The 23,157-nt window shown below is 46.9% G+C and overlaps 1 protein-coding gene across 4 annotated transcripts in view; it reads left to right on the top strand.

Annotated features, from left to right (window-relative positions):
* akap13 (A-kinase anchoring protein 13) overlaps positions 1-23,157 on the top strand; it is a 151,406-nt gene that overhangs the window by 51,206 nt on the left and 77,043 nt on the right. For all 4 annotated transcript variants that reach the window (XM_063197419.1, XM_063197420.1, XM_063197417.1 and 1 more), the window contains exons 5-7: positions 11,066-11,279; positions 16,711-16,951; positions 17,601-21,696. In XM_063197419.1, coding sequence (XP_063053489.1) covers positions 11,066-11,279; positions 16,711-16,951; positions 17,601-21,696 — 4,551 coding nt within the window. The remainder of the gene's footprint in view (positions 1-11,065; positions 11,280-16,710; positions 16,952-17,600; positions 21,697-23,157) is intronic.

Below are 23,157 nucleotides of genomic sequence, written 5' to 3'. Positions count from 1 at the left end.
TTACACAAAATGGGTAGAATTACAAGACCTGCATGCACACATTGTAACACTCAACAGATAAGGTACATACCTTCACATGTCCTGGGAGTGTCCTCCAATACCAAGATATTGGGACATTGGCCCTCATTTATCAAACTTGCGTAGAAACCATCGCAGAAATGAGCGTAGATGTCGTCGTACGTGAGATTTACTAGACATGCGTACCTCTCCAATCGTAAGAGCGAGCGGCTGTTGATAAATTCAGCATCTGAAAACCATCGTAATTAGAATAATCACACCTTCTCTAACACAGCGAGAAGGAGACCGCACCCCTGAGTTTGCGACATGGAGAGATGCAAACCGGCTAAAACATCCACGTTTCTGGTAGATTGACAACTTGAAATTAGGCTTTACGCGAGGTAGACAACAAAATAACACGTGGAAATAACCAACAGCAGTAGTCAACAGTGTTTTGTTTCTCAATATGGAAGGGGTAGAGATTGATTTCCAAATAATGTTGGTTACAATGAAATGTTTGATTGTCTACAGCAGAAATAATGAAAATAATAACAAACTTAAAAAAATATATATGATAAACTCTTTTAAACGAGGTCAAGAAAATGGTCCTATGTGGAACTGGCCAACAAACTTTTACATGTACACTATGTCCAGTGTGCGGTCCTTCTCGCGCTCATGTGCGCCCTGCTTCTCTCCTGCGCTCCAGTCCTTCGAGGGAATAGCCTTTTTGCCACCTAAATGGACGACTATAAAGTGTTATCAGACACACACGTGTCAGGTGTATATTCGGATAGTAGTTGTGTGCGAAACGGTGAAACTCAACCGGAAGATTATTACTGTATGTATTGATTGATGTACACCTGAACTCCCAGCTGTTAAAAAGAAGGGACGTTGATCCATTGATCCCACGACTGAAGGCACATCCCAGTACGCGGCTGTATATTGCACAATTATTCACACATCACGTCAAATCACAAATTCTCACTTAGTCTACTAGGTCCACAACTGCAAGAGACTATGTCAAAGTAACGCAGTGCTCCCAGGAAGGGTGTACCAATTCAAACAGATAGAAGTTGGGTTATAGCCAAAATATACAATGTAAAAACATTTTGTAATTATGTAGGCCACATATTTTTGATAATGAGTTGTTGCACTACAACTGCTGCTCAAGTTGGTGATCATAGTCATCTCAAGTCCAACTTGAAAACGGCGTACATCGTCTGAGAGCAGGCGGATTTTATTTTTCCTGCGCTTACGATGAGATTTGATAAATGCCAACTGGTCGTAGAAAAAGAAGGTACATTACATTGCATTGCATTTGGCAGACGCTTTATAACCAAAGCGACTTTCAAAAGAGGACATAATCAAGCCAACATCACAAGCAAATACAAAGTGCACAGGAAATATACTGAACAGCAAGTGCAGTTGCAAAGAGGGGTTAGATTTTTTTTTTTGAGTAAATAAAGAGTAAATAACGACACAACACACAACACACACACACAAACTAAACTAGACATCATGTCAGGAGTCTGCCCTGGGGCTAGGCCAGCTCAAGCATTAGTCTAGTAGATACTCTCGAAAGAGGAAGGTCTTTACTTGTTTCTTGAAGGCTGCAAGATATTTGCTTAGTCTTGCTGCCTCTGGGAGACCGTTCCACCATTTGGGTACAACAACGGAGAACAATCTTGACTGGGAGTACCTAGCGCGACTGGATGGCAGAGCCAGACGGCTTGTGCTGGATGAGCGCAGTTCTCTTCCAGTAACATAAGGCGTTAGTAGGTCCTTCAGTTGCGCTGGGGCCGTTCCTGTGATGGTTTTGTAGGCAAGGCTCAATGCCTTGTGCTTGATCCGGGCGGCGATTGGTAGCCAGTGCAACTCAAGAAATAGAGGAGTAACATTGGTCCTTTTGGGTTGATGGAATATCAACCGTGCTGCCGCATTTTGGATCATCTGCAGAGGTTTTAGCGCACAAGCAGGTAGACCTGTCATGAGTGAGTTGCAGTATTCAACGCGGTACAGGACCGTGGCCTGGACCAGTTGTTGTGTAGAATATTGTGTCAGCACAGGTCTGATATTCCGTACGTTGGACATCTGGAATGGCCAGGTCTGGGTGACTGACTTGATGTAGTTGGAGCATGACAGCTCATCATCAATCATGACGCCAAGGTTTTTGGTGACTTTGTTTGGGGTCACGATGGTGGAGCCTATCTTGAGGTTGATGTTGTGACTGAGCGACTCTTAAGCTGGGATCACCAGGAGCTCTGTATTGGAGAGGTTCAGCTGTAGGTGGTGGTCCTTCATCCATGTTGACAAGTCGGTGAGGCAGGCAGAAATGCGTGCCGAAACCGTGGTGTCCTCTGGACGGAACGACAGGTACATCTGGGTGTCATCAGCATAACAGTGGTAGGAAACCCATGTGTTTGAATGACACGTCCCAGGGAGGAGGTTTATATTGCAAACAGAAGGGGTCCCAGCACTGATCCTTGGGGTACGCCTGTGGAGAGCGCGTGAGTCGTCGACAGTTTCCCCTGCCCTGACACACTGAAGGTGCGTCCAGATAGTTAGGAGTTGAACCATGAGTGGACAACGCCAGTGATTCCCATGGCCGTGAGTATCCTCAGGGGGATCTTGTGATTGACTGTGTCAAAGGCTGCAGCCAGGTCTAGTAAGATGAGGACCGAGGATAGTCCTTCCGTTCTTGCAGTCCTTAGAGCTTCAGTCACTGAGAGTAACGCAGTTTCAGGTGCTGTTTACACATAGCTGGATATTTTTATATGTGGGTATTTTTTTCTCCTGGTTGTATTGGTTTTGCAATGGTTATGACCAGGGCTTTGAACCGTTATTTTTTCCCAAACGTTCCGTTCCGAACAGAAACGGAATTATAACGTTTCCGGTTATGCGTTCCACCAATAAATTGACGTTCCCGAACCGGTTAGAACAGAAAAATACTGTTCCCGGAACGGTTAATTTCGTTCCTGTCAGCTGGCCTAACTGACGTGAATTAACCAAGAAAGACGGAAGTGCAAATGAGTCAGCCTACATTTCAAACTGTTTATTCAAGCAGATGAAAAGAATATCCTCCAGAATTGTGTCATTTAGGGACGACCTAAGAGGAGAAGCGGAGAATAAACCTCAATGATGAAAATGCACGCTCCACACTGACTTGGGTCACGGGGAGCGCTATGATGGACATTGTGAGTTTGTGCATATTTAAAGCGGCCATGGATACCCAATAACGTCGAACATTCTTGGTGCGCTTTACACGCGCTTCTCTGCAATGTCTTACAATGATGCAATGGAAACTTTGCCCTTTTGTATGACAGTGGTTTCTCTTATTTAAGATGTGGAGTGGAGACTTTGTAGTCCACAGCTCTCTTTCCATTCAGTCAGAGAATGTCTGATGTCACACAGATTGTGAACCTCAGCCGTCATGGTAACGTGCGCAGGAAAAGAATTACTTTTTTTGTTTGTTTGAGGAACGGTATTAACCGGTATTAACCGGTTACCAATATTTTTAAATAAGTGTTCCTGTTCCAGAACACAAAAAATAATAACGTTTCCGGTTTAGTTTCTGTTCCCTGTAAAATACAAAAAGTTCCCGGTTTTCGTTTTCGTTCCTTGAACCGGTTCAAAGCCCTGGTTTTGCCCTTCCGTTTCCACTTAGCAGATATTTAAAATCCAGGGGGCGTATTACAGAAAACTTCCTATCTTCAGTCGTCCTATCTTAACTTTTGACTTGAGATAAGATTTTTTTCCAGTTTGGTATTACAGAAACAAATCCTAACTTCATTTAGGATTCTTATCTTATCTTTGGAAATCCTATCTTATCTTGAGTTAGGAATCCTAAAGTAGCGATCTAAACATCTACAATCTACTTTTTATGTCTGTTACCTGACAACAAATGCACCGCTACCTAGCAACAGTAGTGCGCCACGCAAGCTAGAACACAAGTTTGACTGCTGCTGCTGCATCTCGCGGTCTGCGTGATACTAAACCAGAGAGGAAAAGGACGTAAATATTTCGCTAAACTTTTTATGCTCATTGATGTGATATACTTTTAAATAACGCACTTATTAGTGACGTTCCGCCGAACGGATTTCTAATACAGCAACATCTGTCAGGACGAAATGAGGTCATCTCGCTGCCTGCAAACCTCATGTTGAATTGACCGAATGCATTGTGTTAGTATCAGTCCCAATAAAGTGCATCCCATTTTCCATATTTTCATCCCAATGCTTTGTTTTTCCAAGCGAATGCATGCACAACAGTTAAGAAACGTAATTTCATGAAATGTCTTTGTATGACCAGCGCATGTAAATAAATGACAATACAGCCGACTTGGCTTGCTTGACCCAGTTGGTCTGCTGTCAATTAGGGAAGTTGATATCGGACTTCACATCGAAGTCGGGTAGATTTATCATCAACTCTTCACTTCACACATCGTTTGGGTCAGTATAGCCCTATAGCCTAATTTAATTAACATTTCATCCGTTCACAATTGCGTTGTTTTCCCGGATGAAATAGACATCACTGTAGCTCTGGCTGAAACAGCTAGCTGAGCGTGGGTAAATATTAGGCTATAGTTATGAACACCAGTTAAATTTTGGCTAACAAATCAATGGATAACTGGAATTAGGACAGCTGGATGGCTGTCCTAAAGTTAGTACCAATTATTTAGGATTTTTCGAAGTTACGATGCTTCTGTAATACCCCTTTCTTAACTTAAGATAGGATGCGCAAAACAACTTAGGAAACGCTGTTCTGTAATACGCTTTTCCTAAATTCGGTCCTAAAGTGCCGTTGCCGCGGTAACTAGACAGATAAGATAAGATTCTCAAGATAGGAAGTTTCTGTAATACGCCCCCAGGTATGAAAAGCACTAGAAAAAAATATCCTGTTTAGGGGGCTGAAACACATTTGTTACAATGGAGGATTTATTTTTATCCACATGTTGCGTTTACACCTAACAGGAGAAAAAAATATCCTGCTACGTGGAAACAGCACCTCAGTTGTGTGATTCTCGCAATGATTCTCTCATGATTTTCGTTGTGCGCTGCTTTGATAAATGAGGGCCATTGTGTCTAAAACAATATCAGATGTTATCCACACAGAATTCCACTTAATACCTGGTTTGTGTTTAGTTAACGACAATTACTCCATAAAGCTACGTGTAAGTGTCACACAAAGACGACCCTGTTCTCGCTTGACAGCTTTGCTACCCTCTGGCCTAATTTAAGAAAAAGCTAGAGGAGACAAAACCCAATTTGGATTGGGCCTTCTTTTCAAACAAGACTTTTATGGTCATTACATACACCGTAACTGATTTAGCAGATGTCAGTGGATAAAATAATTAGTAAGTGAGCTATCGAACAACTTTGTGAAGACCGTATCACCTACTCTAAGATGTACAGTATGTCTGAGGAGGACTCCTGCCAAAAACAGTAGAGGTAGAGTTGGGGTTGTGTACGTGAGGCTGGCCACTCATGACCTTTGTCCCACAATGTGCAAAAGGTCACCAGTTTCGCAGCTCCCCCGTCTCTGACCGATTACCATCATACCATTTTATATGATGCCAAAAAGAGTGAGGTGTGCAGCAGTGAAACTGTTTAGTGCATTAATGAATTTCTAGCGCTACTTTTTGTTATACAAGTCTGTATGCAGGTGCACGAAAAAAATCGTATAACAAAAATGTATAGCATAGCATAGAGGGCACCCTTTTTTATCCAGGGGAGAGCAGGGTTCTGCTCTACCTACACAGGACAAAGGAGGGAGAGAAGGGCATGAGGTCCAGTTTCATAGCTTGGTGCGAACAGGTGCAAAAGATCCTTTGACTTGTTGCGTATCTATTGCACATTGTTGGCAATACTCGCTTTTTACTAGCTTGTTTTTCTTTTCAAAGCACGGCCGGTCATGCTATCTTATAACAGGCCAGGTATAGTTACTATTGGCACAGAACTGTAAACAGTGCCGGGACCACCCACGGGAATAAATCACTGTTAAACCTTTAAATAGCCTGTGTGTGTATATGTGTGTGTGTGTGTGTGCGCGCCTCAGCCTCCATGTCTGTTCTGTGTGCCTGCATGACTTGCGCCAATGTTTTTGTGCGTGTCCATGCCCCTATCTGTGTGCATGCCTGTCTGTGTGCCGATGTTCTTGTTTGTGTGTGTACGTGTCTACGTGTCTACGTGTGTGTGTGTGTGTGTGTGTGTGTGTGTGTGTGTGTGTGTGTGTGTGTGTGTGTGTGTGTGTGTGTGTGTGTGTGTGTGTGTGTGTGTGTGTGTGCGCGTGCGTCTCACATGTGCACGCGCCTCACATGTAGCTATGTTCTTGTTTGTGTGCGTGTGTGTGTACGTGTGCGCTTGCGCCCGTGTGTGTGCGTCTCACATGTGCACACATGCATGTTTGTGATGGTAGACTCCTAAAATCTGAAGTAGACATGAGCGGCATGCTCCTGTGTGTGAGGACAGCAGGACAGCAGGCAGGCAGCGCAAGCTGTGGCGACCGGTACACACGAGAGGCTGTAGAGGAGTCGGGTTGAATGAATGCCCACTCGCACGGAATACTGTTTGATTTATGGCAAAGGGAGTAGGTTTCCCCTGTCTGCTGATTGGCTGTCAGTGGGTGAACGTGAGGAGCAAACGTAACGTCCCTGCATGCAAGTTATGCTGACATCCCATTGGACCATGTCATGCTATCTATTTTGACCATCTACATGGCTTATTCAGCTTTTTTTTCAATTGCCTTTTTCAATTTATATTAAGGCATTCTCATATCAATTCATAACAATACACAAATTATCTGTTGTCAAAAGCTCTGAAAAGCAACAGAAACGTAATGAGCACAAACAATGACTAAGTTGTGTTGAGATATTTCAAGCTATTTATCTCGGAAACAACATACAGTAGCATACAGTGCCCTCCATAATTATTGGCACCCCTGGTTGAGATATGTTAAAAGCCTTAAAATAAATTCAGTGTTTATTGCAGAAGAATACTGTCACACTGAAAATTTTAGGAAAATGTAGCCTTCAACTCAAATGAATTGTAGGAAAATAAAAAAAATCCCTGACAAAAAAATAATTATTTTTCATTAAATCACCTGTTCCACAATTATTGGCACCCTTAACAATTCCCAGGAAATAAATATAATTGAAGCATTTCTGTCATTTCTACAGTAGTTTACAAAGTTTACCAGAGTATGTAGGAACATTTAATTAGTAATTCATCACTTCCTGTTTCCCTGGGGAATAAATATGACGTGACACCGAGGCCATTTCTCTTATCCACTCTTAAACATGGGAAAGACAAAGGAACACACCATACAAGTGAGGCAGATGTGCGTCGACCTTCACAGGTCAGGCAGAGGCTACAAGAAGATTGCCACTCAACTGCAGCTGCCCATATCTACTGTGAGAGGAATAATTGAGAAGTTCAAAACAACTGGAACCGTGGTAAACAAGCCTGGACGAGGACCCAAGTTTATTTTGCCACCACGCACAGTGAGGAGGATGGTAAGAGAAATCAAAATATCTCCAAAGCTCACTGTTACAGAATTACAACAAATGGTAGCATCCTGGGGTCACAAAGTCTCCAAATCAACCATCAGGCGCTGTCTACACGCCAACAAGCTGTTTGGGAGGCATGCACGGAGAAAACCTTTCCTCACCCACAATCATAAACGTAAACGTCTGGAGTTCGCCCAGCGGTATTGGGGCTTCAACTGGGACCGTGTGTTTTGGTCAGATGAGACCAAGATTGAGCTTTTTGGCAACAAACACTCTAAGTGGGTCTGGCGTGCCACGAAAGATGCGCATGCTGAAAAGCACCTCATACCCACTGTGAAGTATGGGGGTGGGTCAGTGATGCTGTGGGGCTGTTTCGCTTCCAAAGGCCCTGGGAAGCTTGTTAGGGTGCATGGCATCATGAATGCTTTGAAATACCAGGACATTTTAAATCAAAATCTGTTGCCCTCTGCCAAAAAGCTGAAGATGGGTCGTCGCTGGGTCTTTCAGCAAGACAATGACCCTAAACATACGGCCAAATCTACACAGAAATGGTTAACCAGACACAAAATCAAGCTCCTCCCATGGCCATCTCAGTCCCCAGACCTCAACCCCATTGAGAACCTGTGGGGTGAGCTGAAGAGGAGAGTACAGAGGAGAGGACCCAGGTCTCTGGATGATTTAGAGAGATTCTGCAAAGAGGAATGGCTGAAGATCCCTCTTTCTGTCTTTTCCCATCTTGTGAAACATTATAGGAGAAGATTAGGTGCTGTTTTTTTGGCAAAAGGGGGTTGTACAAAATATTAACAACAGGGGTGCTAATAATTGTGACACACATTATTTGATGTCAAATAATTATTTCTTTATGTGGGATTTTTTCCCCACTGAATAAATGCACTTGTATTGAAGGTTGGATTTTTCTCTTTTTTTTCCATTAAGGTCCCATATTATTTAGAGAAAAATAATAATAATTGGAAGCTAAAAAACACATCTCAACCAGGGGTGCCAATAATAATGGAGGGCACTGTATATATTGTGCTTAAACATGCATAGTTTTCCCATGCCTGTTAGTAAAAAGGCTTGCGTGAGTGCGCAAGCGGGAAGGATTCTGGGTATTTTGTCATGGCAAGGATGCTGCAAGTGTAGTGCGTGGCACTTGGTAGAATTTGAAGCATCCTTCACTTTGGAACCGTACTTGGCGACTCGCGATGACGTGAAATCCTCGTTACTCATCCTCGCAAAGCTAGAACACTTCACTTTGAGAAACAGTCACTGTCTGTGTGCCTGTGTTTGTGTTCGTATGCTCTTGTGTGCGTGCCTGCGTGCCTGCGTGCCTGCGTGCCTGCGTGCATACTATTGTGTGTCTTGGCCACAGAGTCCTGCTGTGGCCAGCATATGTGATTTCCGTCTGTGAAGTTATGAACAAAAATCTTCCTGTTCAGCAATCTTGTCTGTCCCTCCCTCTTCTCTATTCTCTCTCTCTCTCTCTCTCTCTCTCTCTCTCTCTCTCTCTCTCTCTCTCTCTCTCTCTCTCTCTCTCTCTCTCTCTCTGCCATGTGCACATGTGGGTTGTGTATGATTAGGTTGTGTAAGAGCTTGTGTTTAAATGTGCATTTCTGTTTGCCCGTGTGGTTGCCCAGTTGTGAGATCCTGTCTGAACTCCTGGCATTTCCTGCAGCTGGTGTGTGTATATGTGGTTTGGATCAGGTACAGTGTGCGTGTGTGTGCGTGTGCGCTAATGTGTGTGTGTGTGTGTGTGTGTGTGTGTGTGTGTGTGTGTGTGTGTGTGTGTGTGTGTGTGTGTGTGTGTGTGTGTGTGTGTGTGTGTGTGTGTGTGTGTGTGTGTGTGTGTGTGTGTGTGTCTGTGTGTGTGTGTGTGTGTCTGTGTCTGTGTGTCTGTGTGTGTGTGTGTGTGTGTGTACCCACACAGCTGGTGTCTGGTACTTGTGCCAGATGTGCAACCGAGCGCTGTGTGGATGTCCACTATGGTCCACTCTGATTGGCTACTGACTCATTTTTTGTTGAAAAGCCGCACTCTCAAGTGAGGTTCTTGTCTTTTGTTTTGGTGGGTTAGCATGACAGACGTTTCGGCCTAAGTCGTCTTAAAAAAAAAAGGCTACTGACTAACACATTGGTCTGGAGCTGTATCTATCCCACTCCCGTGCCACCCACCCCTCCACACCACTCTCGCCTTCACTCAAACTCCTCGTGGCCTACTTCTCACACCCTCTCCCCAACTCTCAGTCCCCTTCTCTTCCTCTCTCTACCCTTCCCCTCCTCTCTGTACCCACTGTAACTGGCCCGCTTCTCCTCTTCTTTCACTTCCCCTTTTTCGTTATCTGCTCTTCCTGCACACCCTCACGGTCCTCTCTGATTTACAACCCCAACCCCCTCTGAGAAGGTTGGGCTGTTTTGTCAAATGTAAATACGGTAACACTTTATTTTAGGGATACATCTATTAGCACTAATACATACAATGTACCTGAATAAGTAACTTGTAAGGCATGTACAAAGCAAAATCAAACATTTGTTAGGCATGTATTCGCAAATGTCTTGTTCATGCACAATAAGGGATTTATTACCAATTTAACCTTAGTAAGGACCTAGTAGGCCTTAGCATTTGCTTAGTACATGCCTTACAAGTTACTTATGCAGGCATTAACATTGTATGTATTAGTGCTAATAGATGTGTCCCTAAAATAAAGTGTTACCGTAAATACACACAGAAAGGTGTAGTAAATGTCTATTTTTTTTGGAATAGTGCAGAGTGTATATACAGGCTTGTAGTGTATGCATTTAGTCTCACTTTTTTAGCGTTTATTTCTATTTTGTTATCTCACTTGGCATTTATTATTATCTGACCATCATACTTAATCTTTTTTGTTATCATTTATAGAAGCATCTGTATGTGAGTCAGCATGATTGCCGATCACATGCACAAACAAAACAGATGTAAATGTGTGACTAGACATAGTGTATAGTTGACATGGTATATCAGGGGTTATGTTCCACCTCTGACCCAATAGTTTAATATGATAAAACTCGAAAAAATCAACAGCAACTCACAAAAATACAATTCTGATTTTTAGAAAATTATTTCAAGGCCCCCTTGGAATACCTCCAGGGCCCACCATTGTGCTCTGGGCCACAGTTTGAGAATGACGGGTATACATGCAGTATATATTTGTCGACCCCATGACGTCCTGTTTGCTCACCCCATATGCGGCCTGTCCAGAGGCGGGACTCTGATGGGGGGTTTCTGTGGGTGGGAGGGTTTAAAAAACGCCATTGGCTACCTGGCTTTTCTGGCTGTTTTCCAGAAAGAGCTTGCTCAAATGTACTTTTTTAGAAAAGGACCCTGTCTTGTGGTTCAGTGAATCGCAAAGAGATTTACAGTCATTCCGTGGATTGTGCAAAACAATCGGCTGTGAAGGAGGATCACTTATAGAAAATGGCAGTTTTGCACTTCGTGTCTCTCTGTATGTGACACCTTATCAAAGTCAAGTGGGCCAAAACAAAAAAAGCGCTGACGCCTGCCCACCTTCCTCTTCCCCTTCCCTCCTCTAGTCGACAGTGGACAGCAGCAGCAGCAGCAGCAGCAGCAGCCTGACACGCTCCTTCACTTCGCGGCACGGCGGGGACTTCGGCAGGTGGCCCTGTTTCTACTGGAGCAGCCGGGGGGTAGGGAGGCGCTGCGGCACCCCAACCAGCACGGACGCACGCCCGCACGGGAGGCCCAGAAACACGGACACGCACGGCTACAGGAACTGCTATCAAATCAGTGAGTCTTGCATGTTTGCAATGTAACATACTACATACATACAGTCACTTATTAATTACACACACACACACACACACACAGGTATAGCTTCCAGAGCTGCTCTCACATCAGTGAGTCTGCATGTATGCGACATTACCTGCATATATACAGTCATATATACAGACAGACTTATCGATGCCAGTGGTGTTTTCTCAGAAGAGTGAGTGTTGCATGTTCAACATAACATAGCCTACATACAGATACCGGGGTAGTATTGTTGCTAACCAGTCAGCAACTTGTTTGGTTGCCTATGTCAAATTGCCTCGCAACTTAAGTTGACCAAGTTGCTGAAGAAGTTAGCAGTGAGCCTTTCAAGACTCAGGTATACACATACACACATAGACACAGCACAGATATATATGGTAGTTGCATACCTGAACGGTCAACAGCACAGCCTCAAAACAGAAGCTTGAATGCACATAGCACCATCAACAGTGAGTCTGACTGCTTTTCTTGTGTCTGAAGAAATCATTCAATCTTTCCTTTTGTCTTTTTTCTTTACTTCCCTTTCTCTTTTTCTTTCTTTTCTTTCTCCTTTTCTTCCTTTTTTCTTTTATTTCGAGTTTGTGTGAGCCTGTGCCTGTGTAACTGTGTGTGTGTGTGTGCATCTTTTGTGTCCTTACAGTCATGTCGTGTATGTACGTGTCTTTGTAAGATATGCTTGAGCACTTACACTACCGTAGCGCGAACACTGTACACGTCCACACATAAGTTCCTAATTTCTTGTTTTCACTATATTAGGCAGTCCCTTTCTGGTCACATGTCTGTGTTTGAAGTAGGACTGGGCACTGGAAGTGACTTGGGACTCTGTGGGAATCACAGGACTGGTGTTTTGTGTGTTTAAGCCGATGTTGACTTATGTGGTTGTGACGACATACGTGTGTGTGTGTGTCTGTGTGTGTGTGTGTGTGCGTGTGCGTGCGCGCGTGCGTGTGTGTGCGCAGGCCTTTCTATGCGTGTGTGTCTCTTCTGCACATGTGCTTTTGCCCCCTCTGGGACACACTGTGCTGCTCTCCTGGCCCTGCTCTTCCTGCCAACATTATAATGCTGACTGCCAGGAAAAAAAGGTTCATCCAGAGTCATATTTTCATGCTTCATTTGCCTTTCGTATTTTACTAGATGCAGACTGCCATAGTGCTGTACAGTAGCTCGGGACTTTGCTAGTTCGGCTTTGCTAAAACTTGAACGGCTGTAATGCAGCGTGTAATCAATGATAATATGTGTTATATGCCCTCATAATATGTGCTATATGTTGTAATAATATGTGGGTGAATAGAGAGAGTGTGTTTGTTTGTGTGTGTGGGAGAGAATGTGTCTGCGCTCCTCGCTCATGATAACATCTAAAGGAACGTGTTCAAACTTCACTTCCTTCTGCATTTTCACACCCTGCCACAGAAAGGATCTTCTTGCTTTTGAAAGCAGAGTTGTGGTTTGATTAAAAAAAAGGGAGAAAGAGAAGGCCAGAGTTACAGGTTGGTCTCCGGTAGGAGAGCAAAGGCTAGTGTAGATATCACAGCACAGCTCTGGATAAATCCCCCTCCTGTCTGACCTGGGAACAGATTTATCTCCTTCCTGCCCTCCCTTTCCTCCAAGGGGGATCCCTCATGCAGATTTATTCCCCGGCCCCTCTGGCCCTCGCCCCTCACTAACCCAAAAGGAGAAGCTCTCGATGGGGCAACCAGTCGGTCGCGAGACACAAACAAACACCATCGGGGGACTGGACTTGGGAGCTACCTAGTGCTATTGACAGAAAAAGATAGGAACAGAAATGTAGAAAGAAATGGAGATGGAGAATAAAGAAAAGGAGAGAGAGAATGAATACTGAGGGCAGTAGAGAACAGAATGTGGACACATTTGGAAGGATTAAAACATTTTTTTTTTTCATTCTCGAGATTTTTTTCCCCATTGCGAGACTGTTTAAGCATTTCAAATGATATCTAACTTAAGAATTCACTGACGGTCATCCCCTTCCCTTTAATTCAATACACAGCACAGCACGTCAAATCACATCATGTGTTACTGGAAATGTGAAGTGACGGCTTGGCTGCGCTCTCTCCGTTTTCCAACCCGCTCGTTTAGGCATTAGCCTCTGCTAATTTCCGCGGTCGTCATGGAGAAATGACTTTGATTGGAAAAGTGTGCTCCTGTGGAAGTGTGCGTCTGCAGAAGTGTGGGTCTGCAGAAGTGTGGGTCTGCAGAAGTGTGGGTCTGCAGAAGTGTATTTGCGTGCGTGCGTGAGTGCTGTAATGTACAGTGTGTGTGTCTGTCTGTGTCTGTGTCTGTGTCTGTGTCTGTGTCTGTGTCTGTGTGTGTGACTGTGTTTTGATGGATGACCTACCACCTTCAGAAGAATTTGCCATATGATCGTCATAGTGCCATTGTTTTCGAACTCTCAGGAGACTGCTCTCACACCCTTCCTTACTGTACGTCATGTTAGCAACTCATTCAGCTGTGGAATCTGTATTCTAATGTTTGTTTCTTTAGCACTGAAAGGAAGCATTCTGTCTGTGGTGAAGAGACTGTTTTATCTTCATATACTGTGATAAGCGACTTATTTGGAACTTTATGACACCCATTGACTTTGCATGTCATGGAGTTGGCTGATTGACATAATTTACTTTAGCCATGGATGCACACTATCAAGGCAGCGGACCTCTATGGGCCCAGGTGTTGGCTGTAAAGGAAGATCATAAAACGACTACTTCGTAGAAGTCAGTCAGTAAGGGTTCAATGCTTTTAAATAGAAGCTACCAGGGCTGTAGTCAAGTCCACCTTTGTGGAGTCCAAGACAAGTCCAAGACCAGTACTAGTCAAGTCCGAGACAAGTCCGAGTCCAAAGAGGTTCGAGTCCGAGACAAGACAGAGTCCAAAAAGATTCGAGTCCAAGTCAAGTCCGAGTCACATGTCGGTCAGTGTTTGACAATGAAAAGGATGAACGTCAATAGTATGAACCTTAGAAGATAACCTATATGGCATGGATGTGAAGACAAAACTTGTTTGTTATTGTATTTCAAGCTCCACTTTACAATCTATGATGGCCAGTGTTCTAAACAAAACTTAATGACAGACCCGGCGAGTCCAAAAGCCTAATTTGGCAAGACCATTGTCAGAGTCCAAGACAAGTCCGAGTCCAAACAATACCGAGTCCGAGACAAGTCCAAGTCCATAAAAAAACGGACTTGAGACCGGACTCGGGCCGAGTCCGGACTCGAGTACTACAGCCCTGGAAGCTATTAGTTACCGTTTTTACAGATTTTTTCCATCTTTTGGCAAATAAAATGAAATGTCCACACTGTTGCTCCCATTGTGTGTTTTTCATTTCCCGGTTAATGTTTTTCAAGCTATTCACTCTTCATCAGACTTGCTTTGGCACATTCATGTGGTTCTTGTCATGTTGCAGTAGTAGTGTATTTAGACGTGTTCATTGTCCAGTCTTTTTAGTATAGTTTTGTTTTGGCTTGTAGACTGTGTGCACGTCTTCATTCTACTCTCAGGAGTGCCTCTCAGCATTCATGTGTCTGTACCAATCAGTATCCCATTTTTTATGGGCACCGTTTTACTCTCTTGTTTGCTTTTTTTTGACCGTGTGAGGTAGTCTCCTCTTTTCATCCTGTTTTTGTTGTATCTACTGCATTCAATTTTGTTTTGCTATAATTGCCATCATTACTGAGTGTAAGTAATGTTTTAGTGGCGGCATGATGAGGGTGAGGGTACAGAGTTGGGGGAATCATGGGTGGGCGTGTCTGTGTCCCATTATTATGATGTCAGAGCACCGTGACCCTTCACCCAGTAGTTGGGCACGGACCAAACCAGTAATCGGGTCTTTTTACTCTCTCTACACCATACCCCCCACTTCCACTGTCTCTAGCATACAATCTTTCTTTCTTTCTTTCTTTCTCTCTCTCTCTCTCTCTCTCTCTCTCTCTCTCTCTCTCTCTCTCTCTCTCTCTCTCTCTCTCTCTCTCTCTCTCTCTCTCTCTCTCTCTCTCTCTCTCTCTCTCTCTCTCTCTAGCTGTCTCACTCTCTCTCCCCCTATCTCTCTCTCCCCATTCAGAATAACAAACTCATGTATTCCTCTGTTCTGCTCTTCCCACTCATGTTATTCCCCCCATCCATGACATCACCAGTCTGTGAATAGGTTACTCAGTTCCCTGCATTGTTATAAACCTGCTCATTTGCTGGGCAATAAACGCCACCGCAGCACCATACCACCACCCCAACCACCGCCACCGCCACCTCCACCACCCCACCGGCTAACGCCTGCCCTCAGTGGACCACGCACGCACGCACATTACCACACACACACACACACACACACACACACACACACACACACACACACACACACACACACACACACACACACACACACACACACACACACACACACACACACAAACCGAAAGCAGGAAGTCTGTTTTTAATCGCGGTACACACTATTTCTGAATGCCCAACGCAGGGTGTGTGTGTGCTGCATGTGTGTGGGCGTGCAGCCGTGCATTACTGATTAAACAGGTTTTTATTTAAAGTGGTACGGCATGTTTTTATATGACTCTTTATTGTTGCTCAGTGGCCGGACACAATCAGAATGGCAGTCCCACACACGCGCGCATGCACACACACACACACACACACACACGGACAGACACACATGCACGCAGTGCCCCTGGAGGAAAAACTGCACCGAAAAAAGTGAAACAAGCACGATGAAGTCATGAAGCTGAACGACCTGAAAGATGGGTTAGAGCTATGTGTAGTTATGTGGGTTGCAGTGTTTGTATACCAGAGAATCTTCACGTGTGTGTTTGTGTGCGTGTGTGTGCGCGTGTGTGAGCGCGTAGGTATTTTGAGTACAAGGCGTGTACACCAGAGAGTCTTCGTGTGTGTGTGTGTGTGTGTGTGTGTGTGTGTGTGTGTGTGTGTGTGTGTGTGTGTGTGTGTGTGTGTGTGTGTGTGTGTGTGTGTGTGTGTGTGTGTGTGTGTGTGTGTGTGTGTGTGTGTGTGTGTGTGTGTGTGTGTGCGTGCGTGCGTGCGTGCGTGCGTGCGTGCGTGCGTGTGTGTGTGTCTACAATTATTTGAACACACATACTGTATATGTGTGATCATATACTGTATGCATGTTCATACAAGTGTGTGTGTGTGTGTGTATGATTGATTAAATGAACCCATAGCTATAGTGTGTGTGTGTGCGTGTGTGTAAGAATCAGGGTATTTGAGGAGGCTCAGCGTATGATTTGCTCAGTAAGGTGTGGGTGTGTGAGTTGTGCCGTGCCGTACTGCAAGAGTACATGGGTGATTCACCCTCATGTGACCAGGGCCTCCGCCTGCCTTAAGCTCTGTAGGGTGTTTTTTCTTACTCTTTCTCTGTCTCTCGCTCCCTCTCTCCACACAGACAAGAAGAACAGTTCTCCCCAGAGTCGACAGCACTAGAGAAGCTCAAGAAGAAGAAGGAGGAGGAGGAGGAGGAGAGGAACGTCTTCCCAGGGGGCCGAGGGTGCCTGCGTCACCACCCCCAACTCCGCACCTACTCGCTGACCCAGCACGTCGCCCCCGGGGGCAACCCCCCGCCCACCCTGCAGAGAGAGGTGCAGGACTTCCAGAAGCTCATCCGTTGCCATAGGGACCACAGAGAGGTGAGACCTGTTGGAGTTGTCGAGTGGGGCTGATCGAATGGGACGGCAAACTGTGTCAACTTCTGTTGAAGCCATGGGAGTTACTTCTGCTATCCGCCTGCCTGCCTGTGTGCCATGTGGGCGTGTGTTAGTTTATGCAAAAGTATGTGCAAGAAACTGGCATTTCCAGGGCTGTGGCTCCGGGTATCGGCTATCATATCTCATTTATCTTCCAGGGATCTTTCCTTATCTGTGTGCATTCAGCTGTAATTGCCCTTTTTGCATTGCTTTCTCAAGCAGACAGGATTCTTTTGTTTGATATAAGATTTTTGTCTGTGTTATCACGGTAGTGGTGTCTAGACTTTTTTTCTAGTGCTGTTTTCTTTGGTCACGCTTGACATCTTGTGTGTTTTAGCTTAACGTCTTTTGCGGTAGTGATCTCATGTGTTTCTCCGTTCTGAAGCCGTATGGTCTTTGTTGTGTGTGACAGCGTTTAAATGAATGTCTCTGGGCTTATGTGGTTCTGTGTTGTTCTTGAGCCTGTCACATGCTTCTTTTATGAAGACTAAGTGCAGAGTGGCTGAAGGCAAGAGTTGCTGCTGTGTTATTTTCATATGTCCTGTGTGTTCATCTCTTTCTTTGTCATTTCTTTTTTTTTTCCCCTCTGCAGGGCGGCGTTGCTGAGTTGCAACAGCAGTTAGCGCGGCTGTATCCTGCCACAGGAAGTGAGGACGACAGACCCGGGAAGGGGCGACCGAACGGCTCATCATCATCATCATCATCGTCCCGCCGTGCGGCCAAAAGAAAACGCGGCAGGAGGAACAACAATAACAATAACAGCCCCAGCAGCAGCAGCAGCAGCCACAACAGTAACCGCACTACCAGCACCAAGACCCACCACCACGCCGAGACCCAGGGAACCACAGACACTCCCCCCACAGAGCTCTCACAGAGGCCCACGGATGGCCAGGTGGCAGAGCCGCCGTTGAATCATGTCGGTGGGTCTGCCAGGGATGGTGACCTGTGTCCAAACGGGGAGAGACCAGGAGACAAGGCAGGTGGGGAGGCGGAGAGGGCTGGAGCTGGACCTACTGGTGAACCACCACCACCACCACCACAACCACCCTCACCATCACCTGCACCACTGCTGGCTGTAGAGGAGGAGGAGGAAGAGAAGGAGGAGTGGCGTGGTTCGCTCGTAGACAGCAGTGAGGCTGCGAGAAACGTGCTGCGGCTGGAAGCTGCCAGCGTTGCTACAGTACAGCGGATAGAGGAAGCAGAGGCAGAAGACCACACGTCTCTGGATACAGCAACATTAGCGCTCGCATCCGGCAGAGAGTCTCCGTCACCATCAGCAGCAGAACAGGAAGAGAAACGCAAGGGGGAAGAAACCAGCAGCACAACAGTCACCTCCACAGACAGCACCACCACCACCACCACCACCACCATGGGCCACACACAGTCCCAGGAGCAGCAGCAGCAGCAGCAGCAGCAGCATAAAGCAACGAGGGAAATGAGAGAAGTAAAAGGAGGGAGGGGGAACAACAAGGGGACGAGTGTTCCGCTGGGTCACGTGGGCCAACCACAGATGACGGACAGCCTGTTACAGAGGCAGGAAACTGAGCCGGACTCGGGGAGTGACGGCACTACTACTCAGTCGTCTCCTCCGCCGGTGCCAGCAGTAGCTCTGAACAACGGCCACCGGGAAGACTCCAGCACGTGTGGAGAAGAAGCTTCGGGAGCAGCAAAAGACGACGGCTTCATTTCTCAACACAGTTTGGCAGACGGCGAACCGTCAAAGGAAAAGGAAACTGCCAAAAAAGGGAGGATAGAGACCACGTCAGATTTGGATCAGCCATCAGAAGAGTTGTTACAGAAGGGGGATGAACAGGCTGACAAGCCCAACGATGGAGTAGCGATCGGGGGCCTCGAGGTCAATAACATGGCTGGAGGGAGAAGTAACGGAGAGGAAGAAGAGCTCACCGGGCAGATGACTGAGAACAGCACAGAGAGTCACGCGGCCTGCTCTCCTACCGAGCAGCAGGAAAAATCAAATCCCACCAGCAGTGTCTGCGAGGGGTCCCTTGTCACTGACTCCTTGCCTCAGACGGACTTCAGCTCCTCCATACGCACCCACACTCACACCATATACAGTGAAGTAGAGACAGATGATAGAAGAGAGCGTGAAGAGACAGACAGCACTCTTAAAAGGACATGTTCTTCCTCAACTGAGCAGGAGGAGGTGCTGGATTTCATGGTCAGTCTACGACCTGGCATGGCTCCTGGACCCACACACCTACCGGAACCAGATGGAACCAGTATGGTGATTGCATCAGCAGCAGCAGCAGCAGCAGCAGCATCATCAGATGCCTTTGTATCAGAACAGGACTGTGCTGAGAACACTTGCAGCCCGGAGGCATGTGACAGAGTTGTGGCTGATGATGTGGGAGATCGTGAGACCGCAGGGCCTGCTGCTCATACCGAGACAGCAGCCACCAATCAGACGGCAGACTCAGAACAGCAGGCCAATCAGAGTTCAGAACGGGAAGATGAGAAGGACGATGGCACAGCTCCTCCCGTGCCACTCTCAGGTGTGGCGCTGCAGCAGGAGCTGTCGTATGCCGCAGTGTTGAAGCGCACCCTGGCATCTGAACAAGAAGAACAGGCAGCAGCAGCACCCGCGGAGGAGGAGGAGAGTAGGGAAGAAAGGGAGGAAGAGGGGGAACAAGAGGAGAATGGCGAGCCGGAAAAGCCCACACTTCCTCTGGAATCCCCCCTCCAACCACCTGCAGAAGCGGGAGCAGCTCCCGCTCAAACAGAGCGACGAGGGAGCTGCTTAGAGCAGGACGTCTCCACGACAACAGGCTCGGAACCGTTTGCACACACAGAAGAGGACAGACAAGCCGCCACAGACACAGGTGCTGAGTCGTTTAATGACTCTGAGCCATGCACTTCAACAGATGCTGGATCTGTCACCACAAAAGGTGAGCCAGACAACGTAGTGGACACTGAGTCGAGTTCACACGTTACGACGGAGACGGCGAAGCAGAGGATAGGAGAGGTCGACAATTTGTCTGAAAGAGGATTGTCGCCGGGAGAGTACGGTGCACAGGAGCAGCAGACGGCGGAATTTATCCCAGGAGGAAGTAGTCCAGATATAGGAGCCACACAAACTGAGGGAACGGTTCCTGGAACACACACAGAGCCAACTGAGGCAATGTTTCCTGAAACGTTCACCGTGTGGTGTGAAGGAATGGTGTCTGAAGCCCACACCACAGCGGTCGAGAGAACGGTTGCTGATACTCACTCGGCGCTGAGTGTTGGAATGGTTTCTGAAACGGACATGCTTCACAGCCAACAGTTCGATCGGGACAAAGGAACCACTAGTCTAAGCGAGGCATCGTGCATTAAAGGGGGTGATTTTAACTCCCAGAGTGATTCTTTGGCACATCCAATGCAAACCGCAGGAATAAGTGAAGCCAGACCGCAGCACACAGAAGGAGGTACGGTAGCCCTCGAGGCAAAAACAGACTTGAGTTTAACCTTTACCGTGGATGCTAATTCCAGCAGCAAGGCACTTTCTGCTCCTCTGGAGGAACAGCCTGAGACTGGGTCATCCAGAGCAGAGTCCCAGGCAGAGTTGCAGAGGAGTCCAGTGGAGGAGATAGTCAGAGAGGGTTGTCGGTCGGATTGTAACGTGGACGACCACAGATCTGAACGGACCCCACAGGAGTCTGAAACCAAAGACTTCTGTCCGGACGGGCATTCATCTTCTCCTGAGTATGTGGTGTGTGCCGACGTGTCCCCTCAGCTGTCTCAAGATGAGCGGTGCAGGTCAACGGAAGGTTCCGGTAAGGAATGCCAACAGGTTGCCTTGGAGGCCACTCCGATGGTGGTGGACTCCTGTGAGGGCGACCGGTCACCTGATCTGAAGGCAAAGGAGGCAGAAGATTCCGAAGGAGATATCATGGGTATCGAGGGGACTCTGGAGTCTGAAAGAGATATGGTGGGTAGTGAGAGAAACACACATGTGCTGGTGGGAAATGTGCATTTTCAGTCTCCAGCTGAAACCTCCACAGGGAGACCTGTGTTGGCAGTCTGCCTTGACGAGTCCCCCTTTCCTGGGGACGTGTGCCTGATTTCCTCCTACTCTGCTGTTTCAGATAGACAGGTTGAGGACACCCACTCAAACACAAACATACACAAGACAGACACTTACACTGAATCAAACCAAAGTGAGACAGACACTTGCTTGCACACAGCCCAAAGTCTGACAGACACTCGCACAAGCACCGCTGAAAAGGAGACTACACCTGTCACACACGCATCCCAAAGCGAGACAGAGACTGACACAGGCCTTAGTGAGGCACAATCTGAAGTACACTCACCCCACAGCACAGAGGAGACGGACACTCACACACACTCAAGCATAGAGCAGACAGAGAGTCCTGCACACAGGGCCGAAAGTGACACAGATTCTCACACACACTTAATGTTGAACGACACAGAAGCAACAAACGCACACACTGTGCAAAGTGAGCAGCAACCACTTGAACAGCTGAGCCCCAACGGATGCGACCCAGCTTTGGACACAACTCTACAGGGCCGAGTGGATTCTCCTCCTCGCGCGTCTATGAGTCCAGACGAGGTATTCTTACCCGGCCCAGAGCCAAGCCTCCCTCTGGGTGAGGTGTGCCTCAGTGCATCCTCCCGGGAAGTCGGGAAGGAGTCAGAGAAGCTGGAGCCACTCTCCACAGCAGAGGAAGGTAAGGCCCACCTTCAATAGCTTACCTGCTTGCATAGTATGCCTTTGAATGAATTGCCATATAAAGCTACTCTATTGTCAGAAAATTGGTTATAATGAAGTCTGTTTCACTAACAATGATTTGATTCTGCATTGATTCGTAGCAGAGATTCGGTAATAAATGTTTTATTTATTTAATTGAAGGTAAACAGGTACATGTACACAGGGTAATATTTTCACCAATAAGTGATGATCAACATTTTGAATGGGTGTTAGTTAGTACCTTGCCAGATATGAAGGAGTTTTGCAGTGTTGGAGTACAGAAGTATACAGAAGTATACAGAACAGCCTATTGTGGGAGTGCTGTGTTGGGCTGGTCCTCACGTTTGCGTGTGTGTGTGCGTGTGCGCGCGCGTGTGCGAGTGCGAGTGTGTGTGTGTGCGCGTGTGCGTATGCGTGTGTGTATGCGTGTGTGTGCGAGTGTGTGTGTGCGCGTGCGCGTGCGCGTGCGTGTGCGTGTGTGCGTGTGTGTATGCGTGTTTGTCAGTGTGTGTGTGTGTGTGTGTGTGTGTGTGTGTGTGTGTGCGTGTGTGTGTGTGTGTGTGTGTGCGTGTGCGTGTGCGTATGCGTGTGTGTGCGTGTGCGCGTGCGTGTATGCGTGTGTGTCAGTGTGTGCCTCTGTCCTATGACTGTGAGCATGTGATCGCTACAACGGCAGCTAAAAGCAGCGTGGTCGTTTGTCATGTCCACCCATTCAGAGCCTATTCACAGCCCCCGCTCGCTATACAGCACAGTTGCATTCCACAGCCCAGACCACCAGTGTGGGAGAGTGTGTGTGTGACTGGGTGTGTGTGTGACTGGGTGCGTGTGCGTGTGTGTGTGTGTGTGTGTGTGTGTGTGTGTGTGTGTGTGTGTGTGTGTGTGTGTGTGTGTGTGTGTGTGTGTGTGTGTGTCTGTGTCTGTGTCTGTGTGTGTGTGTGTGTGTCTGTGTGTCTGTGTGTGTGTGTGTGTGTGTGTGTGTGTGCGCGCGTGACTGCGTGCGTGTGTGTGTGTGTGCGTGCGTGTGCATGACTGCGTGCGTGCGCGTGCGTGCGCGTGTGTGTGTGCGTGTGTGCGTGTGGCTGGGTTGTGGATGTATGTGTAGGCCTATGTGTGAGGGAGAAAGATAGGGTGGGTGGAGGCCAGTGGTGTGGCCACGTGTTGGGATTGTTGCATTTATCTTCACTGTTTTTACACGGACGGAAGATCCTGCGGTTTCGTAGATTGGATGGAGTTGTCTCTACGACAAAGGGAGATGGATGAATGGATGGAGGTGTGTGTGCGTGTCTCCGCGTGTGTGCATGCGTGCGCGCGTGTGTGTGCGTGTGTGTGTGTGTGTGTGTGTGTGTGTGTGTGTTGTCAGAGGTGCTATCCGTTATTTTCATCTCTGCCACCCAGCAGTCTGCTCTGCTGTGTGTGAATAGGAAGTGTCGATACAGGCCGG

The sequence above is a fragment of the Engraulis encrasicolus genome, chromosome 4, assembly GCF_034702125.1.
Source record: "Engraulis encrasicolus isolate BLACKSEA-1 chromosome 4, IST_EnEncr_1.0, whole genome shotgun sequence".
Classification (NCBI taxonomy): Eukaryota; Metazoa; Chordata; class Actinopteri; order Clupeiformes; family Engraulidae; genus Engraulis; species Engraulis encrasicolus.
This window is presented reverse-complemented; position numbering and strand designations above follow the sequence as displayed.